At 39.8% G+C, this 22969-nt stretch overlaps 1 protein-coding gene across 4 annotated transcripts in view; it reads right to left on the reverse strand.

Moving 5' to 3' along the window:
• TUBGCP3 (tubulin gamma complex associated protein 3) overlaps positions 1-22969 on the reverse strand; it is a 138162-nt gene that overhangs the window by 102055 nt on the left and 13138 nt on the right. For all 4 annotated transcript variants that reach the window (XM_038405722.2, XM_043501818.1, XM_038405808.2 and 1 more), the window contains exons 2-7: positions 20720-20827; positions 16950-17017; positions 9301-9378; positions 8356-8573; positions 7748-7920; positions 5341-5459 (exon numbers count right to left, since the gene is read on the reverse strand). In XM_038405722.2, coding sequence (XP_038261650.1) covers positions 5341-5459; positions 7748-7920; positions 8356-8573; positions 9301-9378; positions 16950-17017; positions 20720-20827 — 764 coding nt within the window. The remainder of the gene's footprint in view (positions 1-5340; positions 5460-7747; positions 7921-8355; positions 8574-9300; positions 9379-16949; positions 17018-20719; positions 20828-22969) is intronic.

A 22969-nucleotide genomic window follows, 5' to 3' on the forward strand; every position in this document is an offset into this window, starting at 1 on the left:
TCAAAGATAATGGCCAAGGGCTCTGCAATCACAGCCGCCAATTCCCTCAGCACTCTCGGATGCAATTCGTCCGGCCCCATGGACTTGTGCACGTCCAGCTTTTCTAAATAGTCCCTAACCACCTCTATCTCTACAGAGGGCTGGCCATCTCTTCCCCATTTTGTGATGCCCAGCACAGCAGTCTGGGAGCTGACCTTGTTAGTGAAAACAGAGGCAAAAAAAGCATTGAGTACATTAGCTTTTTCTTTTTTTTTTTCTTTTTTTTTTTCTTTTTTTTTACATGTCTTGTGCGGGTCCACCTGACAAAGGCTGGCTTCCTTCCCATCACTCCTACAATCCCATTGCTATCCTTTGAATCTTTAATGACAACTTTTCTGTTCCCACATCACTTCAAATTCCATTAAAAGAATGTGACGTCTGATGCACAGCAAATTCCCCAGGTTCAAAGGCACTGTGTACTTGAGCAAGATTTAACACATCAAGAATGTAGACTGATTTCCACCTGGCATAGCTGGGCCTGTTAGCAGTAAAAAAAAAAAATATGGAATTATGACATACTATGTGTGTAGATGAAGTTTCCAACCGTCCTCTTACTCTGCATAGACAATTTAGAAGCAGTATCTCCATAACCTGGAGAAAGCAATCCCAGAACTTGAATGTAGTAGTTTGGGCACACCCCTATGTCTGAAATTACTCCAGTAGTAGTAGCAGCAGCATATGCTGAATTACAGCATCATTAAGCTCTTTAATGACATGTTGTAAGGAGGACTCAATGCCTTCAGACTCAACACACCTTGTGAGTGGTCAGCCAAAATTTGTCAGACAAAATGCTAGAAATACAGGAGTAACTCCTCTCTAGTCACACCATTTAAAAAGTGAACAACATTTCAGAGCACTCAGGTCCTCAAATGCTAAAGTCAGCCCATATAAAAGCATGATTGAATTGCTTACCAGCAAGCATTTGATTTGCAGTACAAACTGCATACACATCAGAAAAAAAGCAGTCCTGCATCTCCCCAAAAATGCAATAAAACAGCACAGGCTGTGAAAAACTACTCAGGCAAATCACATTGGTACCAAGCGCATTTGGGAGAGGCCATTTCACTTGTTGAGCAACAGCATCTGGCTGCTGCTCCATGGTCTGAATGGCATGCTGCTGTTGTAGAACTGATGAGATTGCCTTACATTTCCACACTGTAAACGACTTTGTACGTATCAGCCGGTCTGGAATCCACAATAAGTGCAAATGCAACTTTTGTGTAGGTGCTCTTAGTTGCAAGCTTATGGCTGAAATCAGTCCAGATTGGAATCACCTGAGCATGAACAATATCAACCTCAGCAGTCATAAAAGACAACTGAAGAGATCTCAAACAGCAGTCATTTGTAGGTGACAAGAGTTTATTTTCTCAAGTACTTTTTCCATGGTGAGACAGTTCTGGACATATTCTAGGTTTTTCAAATGCTGCACAAAAGACTCATTGCCTGGAGAGAGTAAGTGACTTTTCTCTCCAACACTTCAGTGATATTTCTTATCATGCTGGACTATCTGCAGCCTATTCTTGAAATACCACTCTAGCCTTTCATTGGAAAGTATTCTTTCCATCAATGGCCTCTACGTTGATGTCTATCAAAATCTCATCCATGAAGAAGATGATAAATCTGTTAAATACTATGCACTCCGCAACTAAGAAGCATCTTTGAATGTCTTCGGAACTGTTGCCTGAATTATGTGTCTCAACCAACCAACCAAAAGAGACACTCCTGTTCCAACTGGGGTACAAAAGCAGATGACCTCTGAAAACTACAATGACCTGGCTTTGAATAATATTCTGAGGCATTCATTTTGGCTATTTCAGACACAAGGATTGAAGTGGCATTATACAAAGCTACCTGTTCATTTAAAAGCTGTTCATCAGGCTCACGCGCCAGAAGAACATCTACAAACGATATCAATGACTTAAGCTCTTGTTTCAGATTACTAGCAGCTTGACTAAAATCAGCTAGTGTTATTGATGTGGATAGAATAATGATAGATTTGCCCTGTCCATGCTATTCATGGCATGAAGTTTCAGAAGTTGCGTTTTTCTAATCTTACCTGTAATTTGCTACTGAAATAGCTTGCAGGATCTACATCTAAGAGAAATAGGGATTTATATCTTTGTAGGAGCTTGGAAAGGAGAAGAGCCTTCTTGTTGTACATAAGATGATTGTCTACCTCTTCAATCAGCTGATAAAATGCAATGTCATAAGGCGATTATTGTTGCAGTATAACTAGATGGCTTTGCTTTAAGATTCATTTTACTCAAGTAGGAAGAAAGGCATGTTGAGTGATAAACTGCATCCTTAGCAATCAAGTCTTAGATAGATATTCCATGAAACGTCATCTCCTCTTTGAAATGATGCCTCCCTTAGTTTGATTGCTCTCTCATATATTTCTATTTTATGATTTTTCTTGTCCATATTGTGTGCTTTGCCTCAGGCCAACAATGCAACAGTAGCAAATGCTGGAGGGTGTGCTTGCTCTGGTGGCTATAGAAGCAGATGAATATGATGCTCTCTGATCGGATTCAGAGTCTATTTTCTTTCCTGAGTTCAGTACAACTCTGACATGTACCAAATTCTACTTGCTTATGTATTTCTGAAAGCAAACCCTATGAAGGAGTATAGGTAGCACATCATCTAAACTAGAAAACTCATCCAGTAGCTGCCAACAGAATTCATCTCTCCTGGCTTCTGCTGCCAGCACCAAGAATTCTGTACAGACTGATGGATTTTGACAATTTTACATTCTTTTAATTTTCTTGACAAATAACATTTTTCAAAGTTTGTAGAGAGTCTTTTTCTATTTGATGTAAGCTTTAAGAGCCTTGCATTCGCCATATCTTCATATACTGTAACATCCCTGTAGAGGTAAAATTCCCAAAGGACATTGTTAGCATTACCACCACCACTTTTCATTTTGTACAAGTATATAGATATATGCTAAATTAGATAGAAACTAGATCTGTTAGTATCAAAATGGCCATTTTTGTTTGGTGAGCACTTTGACTAAAGTCCAATATGAAGCTGTGTATTGTCATCTCTAAATGAATACTGATCTGTGCATAAGTGTCACTGGATTAAAAATCTAGTTTTCAAAATTATTTCAAAGGTTAGTACTGCATGCACAGGCAATGACAAATTAAAGCCATCTGTCAGGCACACTAGATGCTACATTGTATGTACAAACAGTTTACAAATGGAGAAGCATTAAATTAGGAATTCATGTACATTTACATGTACACGTAAATGTACATGAATTCCTAATATAATGCTTCTCCATTATGCAGTACATTATATAGTACAAACTATGGGAAACTGATCTGGTCAGCAAGTTTCAACTGAAAATATACAAAAACTATTATAATCGCTTGATAGATACTTTGACAATTAAGAATATGTGATGTGAAAACATTTCATGTTAGCATATTGCAAAATGTGGATATTCGCCATTTTTGCTCCATCATTTCTGAGAAAAAAATACTTGTCCATGCAAAACTAATAAAAATATTTTAAATACATTGTCATTTGATAGCTTTAACCAATAAATACCACCTTAAAGGTTTTGAAATTAACGTAAACAGTAAAACCTGTAGTCATACTGCAGTGTTTCTGGTACTGTGAAAAAATTACACTCACTTTGTTTCACCCTGCCTACAGGCTTACAGCATCACTTTACTGCTCCACATCGTACCTCATCTAAATGTATATATAATAAGATTTTAAATTGTATATGATGTGGGTGTGTGTAGGGTGGGTACATTAAACTCCAAAATATGGCTCTTTCTGGACAACTGTTACATGCTTATCTGCAACGATTACTGTAGCCTGCAAAACACCCATATTGCCCTTTCCCAGACCAACAAAAATTCTACAGCTTAGATAACGTTCCTTGCTTATTCTTCTCAACATGCATCTCTGATACTCCCCTTCAAATTCCTCCATTAGCTCTGTAACACAGAGATCCATTGGTACCAACAGGCAAAAGATTCACTGTTCTTTACAAGCAACTGTCTCGGACCAGACAAACTCACTACACCTAATACACAAACCTTTCATGGCATTTATCCAAGAGGGGTATCCTGTGAGGTCTCTACTGTAACTTAGCAATACTCAAACATTGCGAGATGTGTGTATGGTTAATATTTAAGGAACAACATAACTATATTGAAAATTATATCCTTTATGGTCTTTGAGTTAAAATGAGTCACCAGGAAACCTTAAGGCTCAGTGCTGGCCTATTCAAGCAGGAGGAAGTTGTCACCTCTCACCAGCTAGCCAATTATGTAATGTACTGCTCAACTGTCCACTGTTGCAACAGCCCAGAAAGGTCAATGGAAAACCATGAGAGAGCCATCAAAACCTGTTGGAGGTAAAAAGGAAACTTACAGACAGGGGATCTCCCTGTTTATTAATAAAAGACGAAAGACTGATTCAGTACATCACAGGGTGCAGAAAGACACTCTGATTCCATTCACTGAGGAGACATCTTGTTGAGTAGGGTTGTTTCAGGAAAGATTGGATCCTGGTTCCTGTACTATGTGTTATACAGGAGTGGTGATTTAAGGTAAAAATGATAAACTGGGGTGCACTGCTCCTTTGAGAGCAGAAGGCTCTGGAATTTCTGTGAGTACCAAGTGTCGGGGCTGGATATCGCAGGAGAATGCTTAAAGAAGACTCAAGGACTTAGATGCACTTCTTATTAACCTGCAAGGCAATGACAGGGCTGGCATAGCCCAGAGGAGAGTGCTTCCATGGCTGAAAGGATATAGAGATGTTAGGAAGCTAACACGCAGCCACTATAGGCAAGACTCCCTCTTGTTAGAGGGAGCCCTGCAAACTGTCATAAGTTCCTCTTTATCCATCATATAGAATTGCTTGTATTTACTTTCATGGCCCTTCACTGGTCTGCACCTTCCCAATTATCCACCCCACCTCTTAACACACCGAACATCCAACAATACTAGCCTCATCCATTTTGATGGGATCATCTCCATCCTTTATTCTACACTGCCCCTTTATGCATGCAATGCCCTCTCTGAACTAGTTTGTAAAGCCACTCTCCTCTCCCATCTTTTTGCAGGCAGTACATAAGAAGTGGCCTTGAAGATGGTTTGAACAACAGATAGTGGATAAGTTTAGAGGCTGTTGGGTATTGCTGATAAGGTGTGTTTTCTTAAAAATTAAATTGCACATAAAGTGCATATCAATATTGTACATTCCAATGGTATCCCTCTCCCCTAAAATTTCCTGCCTGTTCTGATTCCACTCATAAATAAAGTGATAGCAACTGTACAGTACCTTTCCTTCTACTTTATAGCAGTTTTCAGAATTACACATTTTGATGTTTTTGCCATCTATTCCCTGGAAGACGTACAAAATGTCTCTTACAAGGTTTGCTTCAGTTATTTCAACATTGCCTAAAAAAAAAAAAAAAAAAAAAAGAGAACATTGGTTAGGACTGTTTAGATTTGTAAGGTTTCAGAGTAGCAGCCATGTTAGTCTGTATCCGTAAAAAGAAAAGGAGGACTTGTGGCACCTTAGAGACTAAAATTGATTAGAGCATAAGCTTTCATGAGCTACAGTTCACTTCATCGGATGTAACAATACTTAGATTATTCTTTTTAAAAGTTACGTAGAAGTTGAATTGAAAAACAAAAAACAAAAAACAAACAAAAAAAAAAAAAAAAAAAGACTTCCTTCCATTTATTTTAATTTTTCAATGATGAAATTGTCCTGAGGAGGCACAAAGAAAGCCATATGCCTATACCTGAAAACATATCAAAGCAGTTCAGCCACCAGATGTGTGCTCTAAACTTAGCACAACATTCCAGAGACTATGAAAGGAACAGACAGCCTTTAAGGTCAACTCCCATTTTGATCTTACCATAAGTGAAAGTAGCCCTGAATAATTCCTTGTCCTTTCTTGACTGCACAGTTGAAACTTGTTTGTTGTTTCAGAGTTAATTTTTTAATAGTCTCCTTTGGAGACAATACAGCTCATCCATGAAGGAGATCTGCTTATTAAAAAAATGTTTCTTGTAAAATCAGGATATTTATCTCTTATTTAAAAATTACTCCAGTGTTGGGTGCTGGGAGATCACTCAAACTTTGTCACTTGTACAGCCTTTAAATGCCAGGAAAAGTAAATGCAGAGAAAAATTTAAGTTATACTCCTATAAAAAGATCTAGCTCTTGATTCAGTACAGCTTAAGGTGCTGGAGCATCCAATTTGTCCTCTAGTTCACAGCTCCGATTGAAGTCCAGACTGCTTTTGCGCCTCAGGCTAGTTATCAATTTACAGAAGACAATTCAAGATAGTGAGCAGCTTTTCTTCATTTGCTGGGTCTTACAGTATCCTGTACTTTTGTGACCCTATCTGAGGCTAAGAACAAAGCCATTTCAGTCTTGATGATGTTCTCAGTATCAACTACAGATTCTGTCTCAATAGGATGCTACCTCTTCTGGAATTGGCAAGAGAGCTGTCCTGATTTGGGAACCCCAATGAGTTCCTTCACCATCTCCCCCAACTTTTGTAATAAGACACAGGTCTGCCTGGTTTAGGTTAAGGAAGCCAGCTAGGTCATCTAAAGACACTATCTACAGAAGCCAAGAGAGGCTGGCTTCATATCAACATCCAGAACCTGTGCTATAAGACTTATTTAAGTGTAGCAAGGTTTTCTGAACACCTCACAGACAAATAAATCTAGTCTATGTTATGCTTTAAAACACTCCCATCAGCTAAGAGGGTACAAATTCTCAAACATAACTAAAAAGTATTACCTGTACAAGTTTATTTCACAACAGAGAAAATAAAAGGTTCTCCAAAGTCACTGTATCTGCAGATCCATATGAACCTTCTCTTCCTTTCTCCCTTCTTCAGAAAGTCAATAGTCTGGAGGAAGGAGAGAGGAACTGAGGGCATATGACAGTGTGGTGGGGGATTCTTTTATAGTTTCAGCTAAAATGGGGGTGCACTCTTACATCTAGCATTTCAACTGTTAGACAGTTCTAGAACAGGTTCACAACTCCTGAATTGCACGTTTGCAGAGGTAATATCAGAGAATGCCAAACAACAGTAATCAGTCTATTTACAGAGCTCTGTAATTATCTGTATGTTTTGTAAATTTCAATAGCTGCCTGTTCTTATATTTGGAATGTGGTTTTACTCCAAAAAGTGACTGACACTTCATGTACACTTAATATAATCTGTTCCTTGTACGAATTAAGAGTCATACCTACTGGTACACTGAGAAAAATAAGTTTTTACTACTTTTTAATCGTATTAGCATTGAAAAGCTAGCATGACTATAAGAGATGTGCTAAATTATATATTTCCTCCTGTGCATTCACAGTATTGTTAATCAGATTCTAATTGCAAGGCCAAATTCTCTCTTCAGTTACAAGTGTACACTCCATTTGGTCTATTTTCTTTTTCCTAGCAACAATACACAACTGGAATAACCCAGCTTGATTTTCAAATCCAGGATACATTTAGCAGGGCTGGCAGCTAGGAGATCTTTTATTTGCTAACTGACCACATTTATTCAGGAAGCAGTTGAAAAAAAAAAAATGGCATTGTGAGGCACCTTGTCTCTTTTTAGTCACTATTCCCAGGAAGAGAATAGAATAGTCACAACAAAACAAGAAAACAAAAAAGTTGCAGGAAATTTTTTTTTTTTTTTTAAGCAAAAAGCATCTTGCTCACCACTTGTCTCCCCTTCTCGCCTTGACCTTGGCACATTGCGAGACACAGTGTTTGGAAGGCCTTTTGAGGTAGAGCTTTGTAACGAAGGCTGGCCAGCAGTTAGAGCCCATGCAAGACGTGAACCCAGCTGTTGACGAAGGCAATCTCCCACCCCCGGAGCTTGACAGGATTGTCTAAAAGACAGGAAGAAAACAAAGTTAAACAGGACAGTGTATGAAGTCTGCACAACTGCTGCCTCTATCATAGCTGTTCTGCAGATAAACCGAGGACTTCAATATCCAAGACTGCAAGGCACGTAAACTTCACAGGCACTAAGTTGAAACAGAGTGTAATGCAAAAGAGTGACATGAAGATATTCACTAACAGGAATTGTGAACAAGTTAACCATATATCCTCGCTATTCCTTCATTCAGCCATCTGTAACATGTGGTTGGTAAACATACTTAAACCCATAACAATATTTTGAGGTTTGCTGCTTTGAAAAGGTATGTGGATACCCATACAGAACGTGCTTATCACTGTAAGAAATTTGAAATCACTGGATAAAAATGTTAAGTAATATTAAAAATATTTATCCAAGTCTTCACTATAGGCAAGATTTAAATTACCCTGGAAGGAGGGACTGTGGAGTTGGCGTTGGCCCATTCAGGGCATACATGCTTATGCTGCTGATCCCACTGCTCGCCATACTGCCCACACTCTGGGCAGACTGAGCATTGCGGTCCTGGTAATTCAATGGAAGGCTTTGAGGCCTGGCATAGTAGTAAGGGGTTGAGTGAGCATCTCGTGGCAATGCTTGAGCAAACAATGTGGCATAACTTGACACCTTAAAGACAAAACACAAATTGAGAGTTACTTTAATCAATCACATCAGTAGCTAAAATATTTTTTCTCCAAACGTATGTCTGAACGGCTATCGCCTTTCCCAATAGTAAATTAAAGTCAGGTATATACTAGAAAAGGTTTGCTGGTATAGCTATATCAACAAAACCCTCTTAATGAAGAGGCAGCTTATACCAGCCAAAGAATGCATTTGGCAGCACTGTTCATTTCACTTGCCAAAATGGTATATACTATCCCAGCAAAAGCAACATTTTTGCCAGTATAACTGCCACTACACTAGGACATTTGCTCCTAGCAAAGTGTTGCCAAAACACCACACCCCCAACCAAAATTGCTATGCCAGCAAAAAACCACACACACACACACACACACACACACACACGTTCAGTATGGACTTGACCTAAGTTAAATCAATCCAAAGTGTTCCAAATAATGACTGCCTTGCATGTTTAATTATTCAGTTTTATGCTTAAAGAGAATAGCTTCTTTAATTCTCATTGTTAGAATATTTACTCAAAATACATTTTTAAAGGCATCCTTATATTTAATTAAAAATTCCTTGCTTCCAGCCTTTCCAAGGACTTTGCAGATACTTTCCTTTTTGAAGATATTTGTTTTAGTCTGGATATTAACATCTCTTAACACTCTCATTTGGGATTTGTACTGAATTTTAAAATATTTATTGAAGAAACAAAGAACCCCTTACCTACCTTGTTAGACTGCTTACGTGGGTCTTCACTAAGGCTGAGGAGGAGGTAGAGTATTGACCATTTGTTTTTCAGGACGCCCTATTCAGAGATAGGCATGCATTAGATAATACCCAGTTAAAAACAGACACTGCTCCACAATTATTTCCAGCGTTTATTGCATTTTTATCCCACCTTACAACCTAGATCATAAGCAACTCATTTCTACGTTGTAGTTGTAAAGAGCAGGCTAAAACTTTAACAAACCAAAACTACACAAAAACATAATTTAAATATACACAGAGAGGATGTCTGAAGTCATGTTCTCAAGGTAGAGACACTGGAGTTTATATGTCAGTTCTATAAAGAAAACTTTCTCCAGCATTCAACTTTCTTGTGTCAAATTCTCACATGCACTGAAAGAGGTCAACTAATCAGCAACCAAATTTTAAAATTCATAGCTAACTATAAAGGAAGTTTACATACTGCTTCATGTACACCATACATCAGTTTCTCTTTGATCTAAATCAGCATCTTGGATTAACCCCTACTTTCTACAATAGAAAGGAGGTGGAAGACCCAATCCCAATCCCTGAGAAATCTAACAAATAGCTGCCCTTTCTCTGCTGATCCCCTTTCAGGGAGGCTCCAGAATAAGAGGGATCTAACCTGGGATTTCTATAATCTCCATAAAGAACACAGAGACAAAGGAAACTACCAAACTATTTATGAAATTGGAGGCACAGAGATCACATAGCTCAGCTGTGGACTGTCCCAAAACAAAAACCAAGAGAAAGGAAAAGTGGAGCTGTGTAGGCTGCTATCTTGAAACACAGCATTATCAACCTTTTAAATCTCAGTAGGAAAGTTGACCTGCAGGAGATAACTTAATGGTACATCCGTGTCAGATTAATTCCAATGTCACCTTGTAAGGAGTAATAAAGACAACTGTATAAAGGATGTCCTTGTTTTTGCTGCACATTAATACACTTGGAACCATATACTCTATTCTATACCACTAACTCACAAATATAAGGGAATATGGTGGCTGACCACTTTCGAATGAGTTGATGATGTATCACTTCACGGGGAATCAGTTGCAAAGTTGAGGAGAATGAGATTTCATAGAATTTTCCAAAAAAGTGATTTTTTTTCCCCTTCTAAATTTCATTTGTCTGAATTCTGTACCAGTGCAACCTTACCAAATCAGGAAATTCAACTGTATGCAAGAAATCTTTACAATTTAGGTTTTGCACTTAACTCTAGTAATTTGACTAAAACCGAAGTGTTACAATCATGAAAATGGAGAATATTGTGTTCCATGCACTTCTACCTTTCCTTTTCCATATCTTCAACAGAGTCAATAGAAAGGCCCTTAACTTTAATTAAAGTTAATATATGTCAGCAGTTTTCAACATCCCTCTCTGTGTAGAATATACAGAGATAGATGATCAAAGTGAGATCATATGTCCAATTGCTAGATTTCTATGGTCATGGACTCTGTCTTGTGTCTTCTGAGACATTTTATAATGAAGAACCCCTAGATAATTTTGTTAAAGGTCACTTTCTAGAACAGTCTTCTTTAATTAGAGGCTGGCAGGCCAGATCTGGCCGCATGGGGCCTTCGCTTAGCCCGCTGGACATCAACTATGCCACTGGGGGCTCCACTGCAAGGATGCTCCCACTATCCAGTTCTAGTTCACCCCAGACTTCCAGCATCTCTGGCCCCTGTGCTACCTTGCCAGTCCAAGCTGCAGCATCCCCATGCTGGCCCACCCTCTGAGCACCCCCACGCTCCCATCTGACCAGCACGTGCCAGCTCAAAGGACGCTCTAAAGCGGTGTAGGAAAAGGGGCCTCCTGGAGGGGAGCACAGGGGCCTGAACCGCCAGGAGCAAGCTGTAACTGTGTAGTGGGGCCACCCTCACAACAGAGCCCCCAGTGGGGACAAGATGGAACAGCTGACACCCAGAAGGCCCTAGCGAAGTGAGTACAAACTAAAATTTCATATAAACAATGACTTGTTTATACTGCTCTATATACTATGCACTGAAATAAGTACTATATTTATATTCCAGTTGATTTATTTTATAATTATATGGTAAAAATGAGAAAAGCAAGTAATTTTCCAGTAATAGTATTTTTAGGTCAGATTTTGTAAGCAGGAAAAGTTGAGTGCCACGGTTCTAAACCTTTTATCATTTTTGTTGCTCTCTTCTGGACTCCATCCAATTTAGCCACATTTTTTTTAAACTGTAGTGACCGAAACTGGATGCAACACTCCAGCTAAGACACGTTACCTCCTGTGTTTTACATATAACACTCCTGTTAATACACCACAGAATATTAATTTTTTTTCCTCGCAGTTGCATCTCATTGTTGACTCATATTCAATTTGTGATGCACTATAACACCCCAGAGCTTTTCAGAACTATTACTGCCTAGCAAAATGGCTATTCCCCATTTTGTAGTTGTGCATTTGACTTCTTCCTTCCTACATGTAGTACTTTGTATTTGTCTTTAATGAATTTCATCTTGTTGATTTCAGACCAATTCTCCAATTTGTCATGACCATTTTTAATTCTAATCCTGTCTTCCAAAGTGCTACCAGTCCCCTCCTAGTTTGGTGTCATCTTCAAATTTTATAAACATACCCTCCACTCCATTATCCAAGTAATTAAATATTGACTAGTACCAGAATATTGACAGATTCCTGTGGAACTCCACTAAATAGTTCCCATCACTTTGACAGACAGCCATGGATAACTACTCTGAGTATGATCCTTCAACTAATTATGTACCCATTTTGCAGTAAATTTCATCTACAGCACACCTCCCTAGTTTGCTTATGAGTGTCATATGTGTGTGTCAAAATCCTTACTAAAAATCAAGATAACAAGTCATATTTCCCCCCACCCCAACCCCGTCCACTAAGCCACTAACCCAGTCAATAAAAGGGAATTAGGTTGGTTTGGCAGGATTTGTTCTTGACAGATATATGCTGGCTATTTCTTATAACACTATTACCCTCTAGGTGCTTACAAATTGATTGTTTAATAATTTGTTCCAGCATCTTACAGGTACTGAATTTACGCTAACTGGCCTATAAATTCCTTGGGTCCTCTTTGATCCCCTTTTTAAAAGATAAGTATTTATATATACAGCAGGGGTGGTCAAACTTACTGGCCCTCCCGAGCCGCACACAACAATCTTCAGAAGTTCAAGAGCCAGAGCACACCTGCCAAGAGCCAGGGCTCGGGGCTTCAGCCTCGCTCCTGCTGAAGCTCCAAACCCTAGCAGGTGCGCCCTGCAGGGCTGAAGCCCCGAGACCCTCTCCCCACCGCAGAGAAGCTCCTACTCACCACCCCATTGCAAGGCAAAAGTCCCGAGCTTTCCCCCAGGCTCAGTCTGGTAGCAGAAAATGGGGAACATGGAGGGGGTTTGAGAGCCGCACTTGAATGGTAAAAGAGCCGCATGTGGCTCACAAGCTACAGTTTGGACACCCCTGATATATACCCCTTTCCTTTATTATCATAGCACCTAGAAGCCCTAGTCAGGGACTTCGACCACTGTGCCAAGTGTTCCAACATACATTTTGTTTTTTTACAAGTCCTCATAGGTGAGATGATGACTCCTTTCTGTGATTAGTTCAGATATTCAGCAAACTGGGCAGGGCATCCAAATTCTACCTGCTGGAAACAACTGAACCAGCAAAGACCTCATTAACAAAGGGGAAGCAGGAGGAAGAAGAACGACATAAGATTTTGATGTACTGGCCAACCATGATGTGATAAACCTTAATGTCAATTGATGAACAACAAATATAGCTTGTTGGATTAGATATACCCCACTAAATACATATGAACTGGCCTCATGAGTCCAGGGGAGGGAGATGGAATTCACAAGTACTAAGCAGCTTTCACTTTAAAAGGTTACACACTGAAGGCATCTAGGAAAAGTAATTACTACACTTTTGAAATAGATAGTTTCCAAGACTGTCGCAAAAAAAGTTAATCATAAAATACATATCCACACCATCACCACCAACATATAAATATGGAGGAAAAGGATTTCCATGGCTAATACTACACCTAACAGCACAAAAAAAATATTTCTGTGGAATCAGTTGTGTAGCTACTGTAAGCAGGGAAATGGTCCCCCTATTGTGGGGAATTTTCCTGGCTTCTGCACTACCCCAGTGGAATCAAACAGCAAAAGGATCCGAGTCCCTTGCTCCAACTCCCTTTACCCAGACGCCTGCCTGACCTTGAGGACTTCCCTTTCCCTCTCCTGTGACGGAGAGTCCTTGTAACCCTGATAATATTGGATCCAGGATTCCTGGGAGGCTATGCCCCCAGTCTCATCATGGTCACTTAGGACAGGGGCTAAGGTGTCCCCACCTCAATGTACTCTCTCCACACCAGCCACTTCCCTGGCTCAATGAGCACTACATTAAGTTCAAACCAAATACAATTTATCAAACAGCAAGAAACACCAAGAAAAATAAGGAAAAAAAAAATCAGAAAGATTAAAGGAAACAAGTAACCCCACCCTGTGGGCAAAGGGAAACTACAAACAGCAGTCTCTGGGACGTAAGAAAAGTTCAGTCTATTCCTCACATGTCCCAGGCCTCCTTCCCAGACCCTGGCTACATTGCAGTGATACCACGGGTCAGACATGCTCTGGTGATGGCCACATGCCTTCACTCTCTCCCCAACGCCAGCCCTCCCTCCAATTAGGGTCATGACCCCACTCCAAGTCCAACCTGCAAGACTTTGCCCGGTGATGTGTCCCTGTGCTGGGCCCTCGCTTGTCCCAGCTGCTCACAGCACTCGACGCCAGTGTTATTTATGGCACAGCACGCACACACTCCCCAGCTCTGGGCTCGCAGATTCCCACTGTAGCTCAGCCATGGCTGCTCTGTGCTGCTCTAGTTCCAGCACAGCTTTGGCTCTATGCTGCTGCTCAGCCTCCAGCACAGCTCTGCTTTCTGGGCTGCTTCTCTGGCCCCCTCTGGTTCTGGCTGCTGCTGCTCTGCCTCCAGCTCAGCTCAGGCTGCTGCTCTCCCCTTAGATCTGTGCTACTCTGGCTCAGGCAGCTCCAGCTCACATGGAGGATGAGACCCCAGGCTCCTGACTCCATTGCTGGCCTACCTGCCTTGTCAATCAGGTTAACCTGGACTGTTGGCCTCTCCCCATGGGCCCCGGGGACTGTCAGTCTCAGGATCTTGATCTCTCATTGGCCCTTCCTCTTCCTTTTGGAACTGAGAGATGGACAACCAAATAAATCCCACTAAGTTTCAGCAAGGGACCAACAGTCTCCTTACACTACTATTAGCATTCAGAAATCACGTGTGCATTTTCCAAAAACAGAAAAAATAAATCATTCTAGTGCTTAGACACTACAATGACAGGCATTTAAGAGAGACTGCTATAGGGAAATGGGGAGGAGGGGAAAAGGTTCCAAACAATGCTCTATGAAATAGGTATAACCTTGTTCTGGTAGATGTCAACTAACAGTTTGGGGGGGGGGGGGGGAAACAGAAGGTTGAAACCAGCTTAAAAATTTAACTAGCTTATAGTCACATTCTTGTAATTATGCTCACATCATCTATTCTGCTTCAAGCAATGTATGTATTTGTGCACGTGTGTGTTATAATTGGTTAAATTTTGGAAGTTTTCATATGTTGTGTGTCCATACTACTCTTGCCAAATGCTAGCTATGATAATACCACATTAGATCAATAGCAAAGCATGAGAGAGAGAGTGTATTCTACACATATAAAAGCTATCTTAAAAGAACAAGGTAGCAAGACTGCTGATAGTAGGACTAAGGACAGCTGCAAGTTAGTGCTGCTGAAATGGAAGAGCTGATGATGAAGCCTACTGCAACCTGGTGATACTGTCCATCACTATAGAAGCTGGAAAAGAAATCTTGTAGACATATGGAATCCATGGGGAAGGGAAAAAGGAGTAAAGGTGAGCTGATAAACTTAGCAACAACATTGGTATTTTCAGGATTATTTTTTTATTAAGGGCCTTATTTTTCTAAAGTATATGCTTAACTTTAATGACTTCTTAAAATTAAGTACTGTTTGCAGGATTGGGACCTAAATTCAGTCAGTCAGATTGACTGAATGTGTCTCATTTGTAATGAGACAGGTACTACCCACCAATGGCCCATAGAGTCTAGTATTTTTTCTGACAATGGCCAGCACCAGATGCTTCACAAAAAAGTGCAAGAAGTCCTGAAGTGAGCAGCTGCGGAATAACCTGCACACAGGGAAAGTTTCTTCCTAACCCACTGAAGTCAGAGACTGACTTACACCCAGAAGCATGAGGGTTTATATTCTTTCCAAACTACTGTATGGAATTTTTGTTCTTTCTGAATATAACACTGGATGTTCTCCATATAAAAGTGTCCAATTTTTAAGAGATCTTGCTAAGCTCTTTTTTCTCAATTATATTAGTCTATAGAATTCATTGCCACAATATAAAGTTCCTTAGTAGAACCATTTTTTTATCTGACTTAACTCAAGTTATTTTTCCCCTTTAAGATAAGGGGTGGTCACTGAAACATGTTAATAATCCTCTATTACAGTGGTTTTCAACCTGTGGTCCTCAGACCTCTGCGGGCCCACAAACTATGTCTAAGGTGTCCACAAAAGGTGACTATGAAAACAAAATTTCAGATCCCAGAACAGGCATTCTGTTTTTCTGATCAACCAAAAATATGTGAATAACCCCACCTACAGGTCAAAACCCAGAAGTGTTATTATCATAGTAGCCCACAGTTTAGCGCCCTTTCTCATGCTGTATTAAATGCCATGCCAAGCATGTGCAACATTTATAGTTGAAGTCTGTTCAGTCAGTTTTCAGTCTAAGACTTCTGTAGTAAGGATCGACAGCCCACAGTTTGAATTTACAAAGGGGTCTGCACATCAATTCGAAATTTTACAGAATCTGCAAATAAACAAAGGTTGAAAAGCACTGATCAACTACACTGGAAATTTTAATCCTGCATATTAGTTTTTGACAACTAAAAATACCCCTATAATATTTCTCCCTATCACACTATACAAAACAGAGGACCTAAAATACTGTCTTATTGGCTATCTCAGTTTCACTGAGATTTTCATCAAACATGACAGATGTTCAAGTTTGAGAATTCAGGACACATTTAGAGTATTGATTTCTTTCTATCTCATCTAAAGTTCTAGCCTTAGACTTTCCCTTCTTCCGATATGTAGACTCTACAGATCACCTTCTATTGTCAGAAAATACTGACATACACCGCTCTTTGATAAGTGCTTGTGTGTTAGCAGAACTCTCAAAGTCAGCAAAGCCCTTAACCTTCAACATGAAAACCTCAGATCACTTAAAAACTCTAAATCAATACATCGATACACTTCAGGACACATTATCCTAAAAATAAGTGGCAGTGAGATAATCCTTCAATTTTACACATAAAAAAGTAAACACTTCTATTTTTGGAAAGCTACTTCCTTCCCATAAAATGTCCTTTATGCAGTTATATGCAAACCAAAATACTGCTGATATTTTATTTTAATCCAAGCTAGTTTCTTACATCTTGAACTATAGACAATTTAATAGCAAGTCCAGAAGAAACACATTGCAAGAATGAAATTATTGGTAAAGGCACACATTACTATACCTGTGAATGGAGTTTTCTGTAAAGTTCTGAAAACAAAGCAGCATCCGCTTCCCTTCTTTGTCGCACAACTGTTAAGAGGAAAAAATCTTCTTAGGGTATGAAACTTAAGAAGTCAATTATAGTAACAACATTATTTTGTATTGGTACATTTGTGCAATTTGTGGGGTGGGAGGAAAGCAAGAGGATAAAGAGACAGTTCACTTTCCATACACATGCACTCCTTGGCCTCCAAGGGTACGTCTACAGAGTAATCAAACACCTGCAGCTGGCCCAGACTCCAGCCTGAGCCTGAACATCTACACAGAAATTTTTAGCTCCACAGCCCAAGCCCAAATCAGCTGATCCTGGACAGCAGTGTCCATGACACTGGTCTTTTATTCCAGTGAAGACATATCCCCAGACTGCAGACAAAGGTCCCAAGAGTTATTCTATTTTTTCTTCTGCAAAATGGCATCTAGCAAAGATCTATTCACTTCACAATCACTATACAGGTGTTAAATGATAATGATTTTGGGTCCATAAGTAAGCAAGCCACTGACAGAGATAAAATTGTATTCCATTACAATTCTGAGGTGTTATAGCTCTTTCTGATGATCTACAACATTCTACTAATAAATATAGGTAAGGACTCGCCTATACAGCAACTCCTCATGTAACATCCTGGTTATGTTATTGAAAAATGCAACTTTAAGCGAAACGATGTTAAGTGAATCCAATTTCCCCATAAGAATTAATGGGAATATGGGGGGGTTAGGTTCCAGTGAAATGTTTTTTGCTAGACAAAAGACATATACAGTTTAAATTTAAAAAAAAAAAAAAAAAAACCTTATACAAACAATTTAATACTGCATTCACCAATGATGACTGTAAAGCTTGGTTGAGGCAGGGGCATAGAGTCAGGGCACAGGGGCTTGCCCCACTCTATCGGGCATTCCAGCTGTGGAGCGGGGTCGGGACACGGAGGCTTGTCCCATTCCGACCACCTGGCATTCCTTCTTGGGAACAGGGTGGGGGTTGCCCGCTCCCCGGCAGGAAAGCTGGGTGGGCAGAATGGGAGAAGCCCCTGTGCCCTGACCCCGCTCCCTGGCCGGAATGCCAAGCTGGCGGAGGGGGGGTTGGGGGCCAAACAACATTATAAGGGAACATTGCAGGACTTTAAAAGAGTATGTTCTCTAATGGGTCAGCAACCTAATAACGAAACAACATTAACCGGGACGATGTTAAGAGAAGAGTTACTGTACAGCGACACTCCAGAAAAAGTTAAGTCAAATCAACTAAATGTAAGAAGTAAACATATAAGGTTAAAACCTGTTAAAACTGCATGTGGATGTTTTTTATTCAAGAGTAAGGTGGTCTTAGCAGGCACTGACTTTGCACCTTTAGTTGAGTCACTTTAACTTTCCTGAATATTCCTATATAGATCTGGCCACACATTTATTAAATTGTACTTATGCTCTCTTGACTTATATGTCTCCACTTCAAAGTGTCTTGATTTTTTTTTTTTTAATATCAATTGCCCAAGTATGAGATTCACAAAAGCCAGTAAGCTGAGTAGGGAGCTGCCTAAGCTAGCCAGTAGGAAGTGCTGGGGAGAAGGTCGTGGTTGTCTGTTTATACTCTATAGCCCACTGGTTAGCACACACTGAGTTCAAATCCCCACTCTGCCTGATGTCCTTATGTGAAACAGGGACTTGAACCTAGGTCTCTCACATCCCAGGTGAATGCCCAAACCCCTGGTCTAGTGGGCATTCTGGGATGAGTGAGTCAGTCACACTCAAAGCTTTTTTACTTTTTAAATAATCAATCATTGGAGCAGGGACTAGAATTTGGGTGTCCAGCATGAGTTCCCTGATCACTGGGTTACAGTCACTCATTCTGTCTCTGGTCCAATAAATACTTAAATATTTTATACAAAGTGGAACAGCTTTAACTGGAGGGCTGGACAGACCCACCCCCCTCGCAGAATATCCAATACCCCAATAGTTAGGGTGCTTATCTGGGATGAGGGAGACATGGGTTCAAGTCTACACCTGGCAGAGAGGTATTTGGAACCACCATCTCTACATCCTGGGTGAGTGTTCTCACCTCTGGGCTATTGGGTATAAAGGGGGTGGGGAGAGAACTATATCACCACCAGTTCTGTGCTGTGTGTGGAAATTGATCCAATCGGCAGCCTCTGAGCATCCTACTGGATCAGGCCCTGGAGGCAGGATGATGTGGGCTGGCCTAGTTTGAGGAAGCGACCAGGATTTAGGCACAAGTTAGACACCAAGCAGTTCAGTATTGTCAGAACTTAGACAACTTTGTGCATGCCCACCAACAGAAATTTAGGTGAGTAATGGGATTTTAGGTTTCTCCAAGGTTAGGCGATCTTTTGAAAAATCTAAACTTTCAGTTTAGGCATCTAGAATGGCAGTTAGGTGTCTAAATTCCGTTGTGGGTCTAGTCCTTAGCTCTTACAGAAAGCTTTGTAAAGTCCTTTGAGATCTAGAAATGAAAAGGAAAATTTTCATTCTCATTCTACATATGGGAAAAGTAAGGCACAGAGAAGTGAAGTGATTTGCCCAACATCACACAGAAAGTGACGAGCATAGGTGGAAATAGTTTGGCATAGTACTTCAATACATCAGAAGAACGTACCTTAGTCTCAATCATCTAACTAGTTAAACAGGAAAGCTTTCTCCAGGAAATTGGAGTTTCGTCTTAAGCTTTAAAGTGGTCATTTGAAAGATTACATTACAGTAAAAATAGTCAGACTCCAAATCAAGCAATAATCTACAGAAACCTTTACATAATAATAAAAAATAAAAATGTGTCACTCTACATGTCAGTATTAAAAGCTATCGATAAAAACATTTTCACAACTAAAGTCACTTCCTGCACCACAATTCTTAAATAAGAGTTAATAAGAAGGATGTAACCCACTATTTCTTTTCATGAGGGCTCACTCAACCCACAAATTAGGGGAGGGGGACAAGGTGGGGAGAAATGGAAAGAGTAAGTTTATAAACTCTTGGTGTCAAATCTACTGCATAATCAGGTGTGTATGCCGCATTATGTAATGATGACCAAACTACACAGAAAACCTTCAGTATTGAAGGTCCATATTGAAGAATATTTGTGCTTTGAAAATTTGAGTTGGAGAATTCTGAAATTCTTCTTTGGAGAAGGCAATGTGAACTCTAACCTAGATATTCTTTAAGAGGAGTTCTAACCGATGATCTATGTTAATCCTGATCCAATATAACAGGTTTACGCTTAATAGCTCTGAATATCTACCAACTGGGAGGCTTACATGTAATTAAAATATACCCTCACACAACTTGCTCACACTTTTTACTATGAACTCAAGAATCTGTAGCGGACAAGTTCACTTTTTTTTTTTTGCGGAGGGATGTACTGCATCCCTACTGCTTTCATACTACATTTGGTGCTCTTGTATCAAAGCACAGAAAGTGCAATAGAACAGAGTACATCTAATTTTGTAGTTTAAAAAAAAAGTATATTTTGTATTTCGGGGGGGTGGGGGGGTGTAAGTAAAACTCACTTTGGCATTTCCTGACTTTAAAAATTGCATGTTAAGAGTCAAATTTAAGGTTTATGGTGAGCAAGTTTCACCCTTATTACTTATACAGCTAGTTTTTGTTATTTGGAGTGGTATTTTAAAACACACTTAGAATACTGTTACAATTTTCACCCTCTACAAAACATGATTCATTTTAAAATTATTCAGATCTAAATTCCTGAAGATGAAAGGAAGCCAGACATACGTTCTTTCTTGATTTTCTCCGCAACAAGAAATTCATCTCTTTCAACAGTAGGAGCAAAGTTGCTTCCAATAACTCTCACTGCATATTGAAACTGCTGGGCTACATCAGCTGAAAGAGGGAGGGGAAAAAATTAGTTAAGCCAACTTTTAAAATGAAGAAAAAAATAAATAAGAGCTGCAATAATTAAGTGATTAAGTCAAATAAAAATGCAAAAAAATGTAGACGTTTCAGATGAGAGATCAAATAGGATAGTGACTAGATCAAATCTTTCCCCTAATACTACCTTGCATTGATATTTTGTCGTGTATGCTCTTATGCAGAAACAGTCAAGCACTTTAAGAGCACAAATCCAATCATGGAAGTAAACTACAACTTAAAAGTGCTAGCACCTCCTTTTGTCAGCATATTTCTTAGCATCTTGCTTCATGCAGCAAACATCTGTACTATCTACAAACATGAGCAGTTTAGTCAATAACGTCTTCGGTATGGGCCAATATTCACACAAACAAAAATGAGGGTGCATAATCTCCTTTCTCTTCCCTAGTCTATGCATTCTGCAAGTCTGAATTCCAGGCTCACCAAAAGCAGATTTCAAGGACATGAATCAAACTGGAGATTTACTGAAGTCAAACTACAGAATCCCATGGTAATAACATAACATACTGATTAGTAAAACTGCAAGAGATCTGCTTTAACTCTCACACCATGTTTATTCATTAGTTTTGACAAATCAATTAAACCTACTTAATTTTGGTAGAGTGAAAAAGTATCTTTCAGTTTCTTAAATTGTTATGCACAAGGACCAAGTACTTTACCCCAGTAACTTTCTACCAAAAAAATTAAAAGTACGCCACCAGTTCAATTTAAAACCTACAAAATCCAACTAGTCAGCAATCAATTTCATTATGATCACAATAAACTTATGTGCTTATTTTGGGGATAAGTTTAAAAGTATCGCAGCATGCTAGTCAAATGGCAGATAAGGGAAAGGTGTAGAAAAGCCACTAAACAAAGACTGAGCTCATCTCAAATTGGCTATGGAAGATAATTAACCAGAACAATTAATGATAAGCATCTCTGAATGCTAGATGTTGATCAAGGTTAAACAAACACTAACAAAGGAAGAATCATAGCTTCATCGATACTAAGGTCAGAAGGGACCATTCTGATCATCTAGTCTGACCTCCTGCACAGCGCAGGCCACAGAATCTCACCCACCCACTCCTATGAAAAACCTCACCCATGTCTGAGCTATTGAAGTCCTTAAATCATGGTTCAAAGACTTCAAGGAGCAGAGAAGCCTCCCTCAAGTCAACCATGCCCCATGCTACAGAGGAAGATGAAAAACCTCCAGGGCCTCTCCAATCTGCCCTGGAGGAAAATTCCTTCCCGACCCCAAATATGGCAATCAGCTAAACCCTGAGCATATGGGCAAGATTCACCAGCCAGATACTACCCAGGAAAGAATTTTCTGTAACTCTGATCCCATCCATCTAATATCCCATCACAGGCCATTAGGCCTATTTACCCTGAATATTTAAAGATCAATTAATTACCAAAATCCCATTATCCCATCATACCATCTCCTCCATAAACTTATCAAGTAGAATCTTAAAACCAGATAGATCTTTTGCCCCCACTGCTTCCCTTGGAAGGCTATTCCAAAACTTCACTCCTCTGATGGTTAAAAACCTTCGTCTGATTTCAAATCTAAACTTCCTGGTGGCCAGTTTATACCCATTTGTTCTTGTGTCCACATTGGTGCTGAGCTGAAATAATTCCTCTCCCTCTCCTGTATTTATCCCTCTGATATATTTATAGAGAGCAATCATATCTCCCCTCAACCTTCTTTTAGGTAGACTAAACAAGCCAAGCTCCTTAAGTCTCCTTTCATAAGACAAGTTTTCCATTCCTCAGATCATCCTAGAAGCCCTTCTCTGTACCTGCTCCAGTTTGAACATGGGAGACCAGAACTGCACACAGTATTCCAGGTGAAGTCTCACCAGTGCCTTGTATAACGGTACTAAAACCTCCTTATCCCTACTGGAAATGCCTCTCCTGATGCATCCCAAAACCGCATTAGCTTTTTTCACAGCCATATCACATTGGCAGCTCATAGTCATCCTGTGATCAGCCAATACTCCAAGGTCGTTCTCTTCCATTACTTCTAATTGATGCGTCCCCAACTTATAACTAAAATTCTTATTAATCCCTAAATGCATAACCTTATACTTCTCACTATTAAATTTC

The sequence above is a fragment of the Dermochelys coriacea genome, chromosome 1 (genome assembly GCF_009764565.3).
Source record: "Dermochelys coriacea isolate rDerCor1 chromosome 1, rDerCor1.pri.v4, whole genome shotgun sequence".
In the NCBI taxonomy this organism is placed as follows: Eukaryota; Metazoa; Chordata; order Testudines; family Dermochelyidae; genus Dermochelys; species Dermochelys coriacea.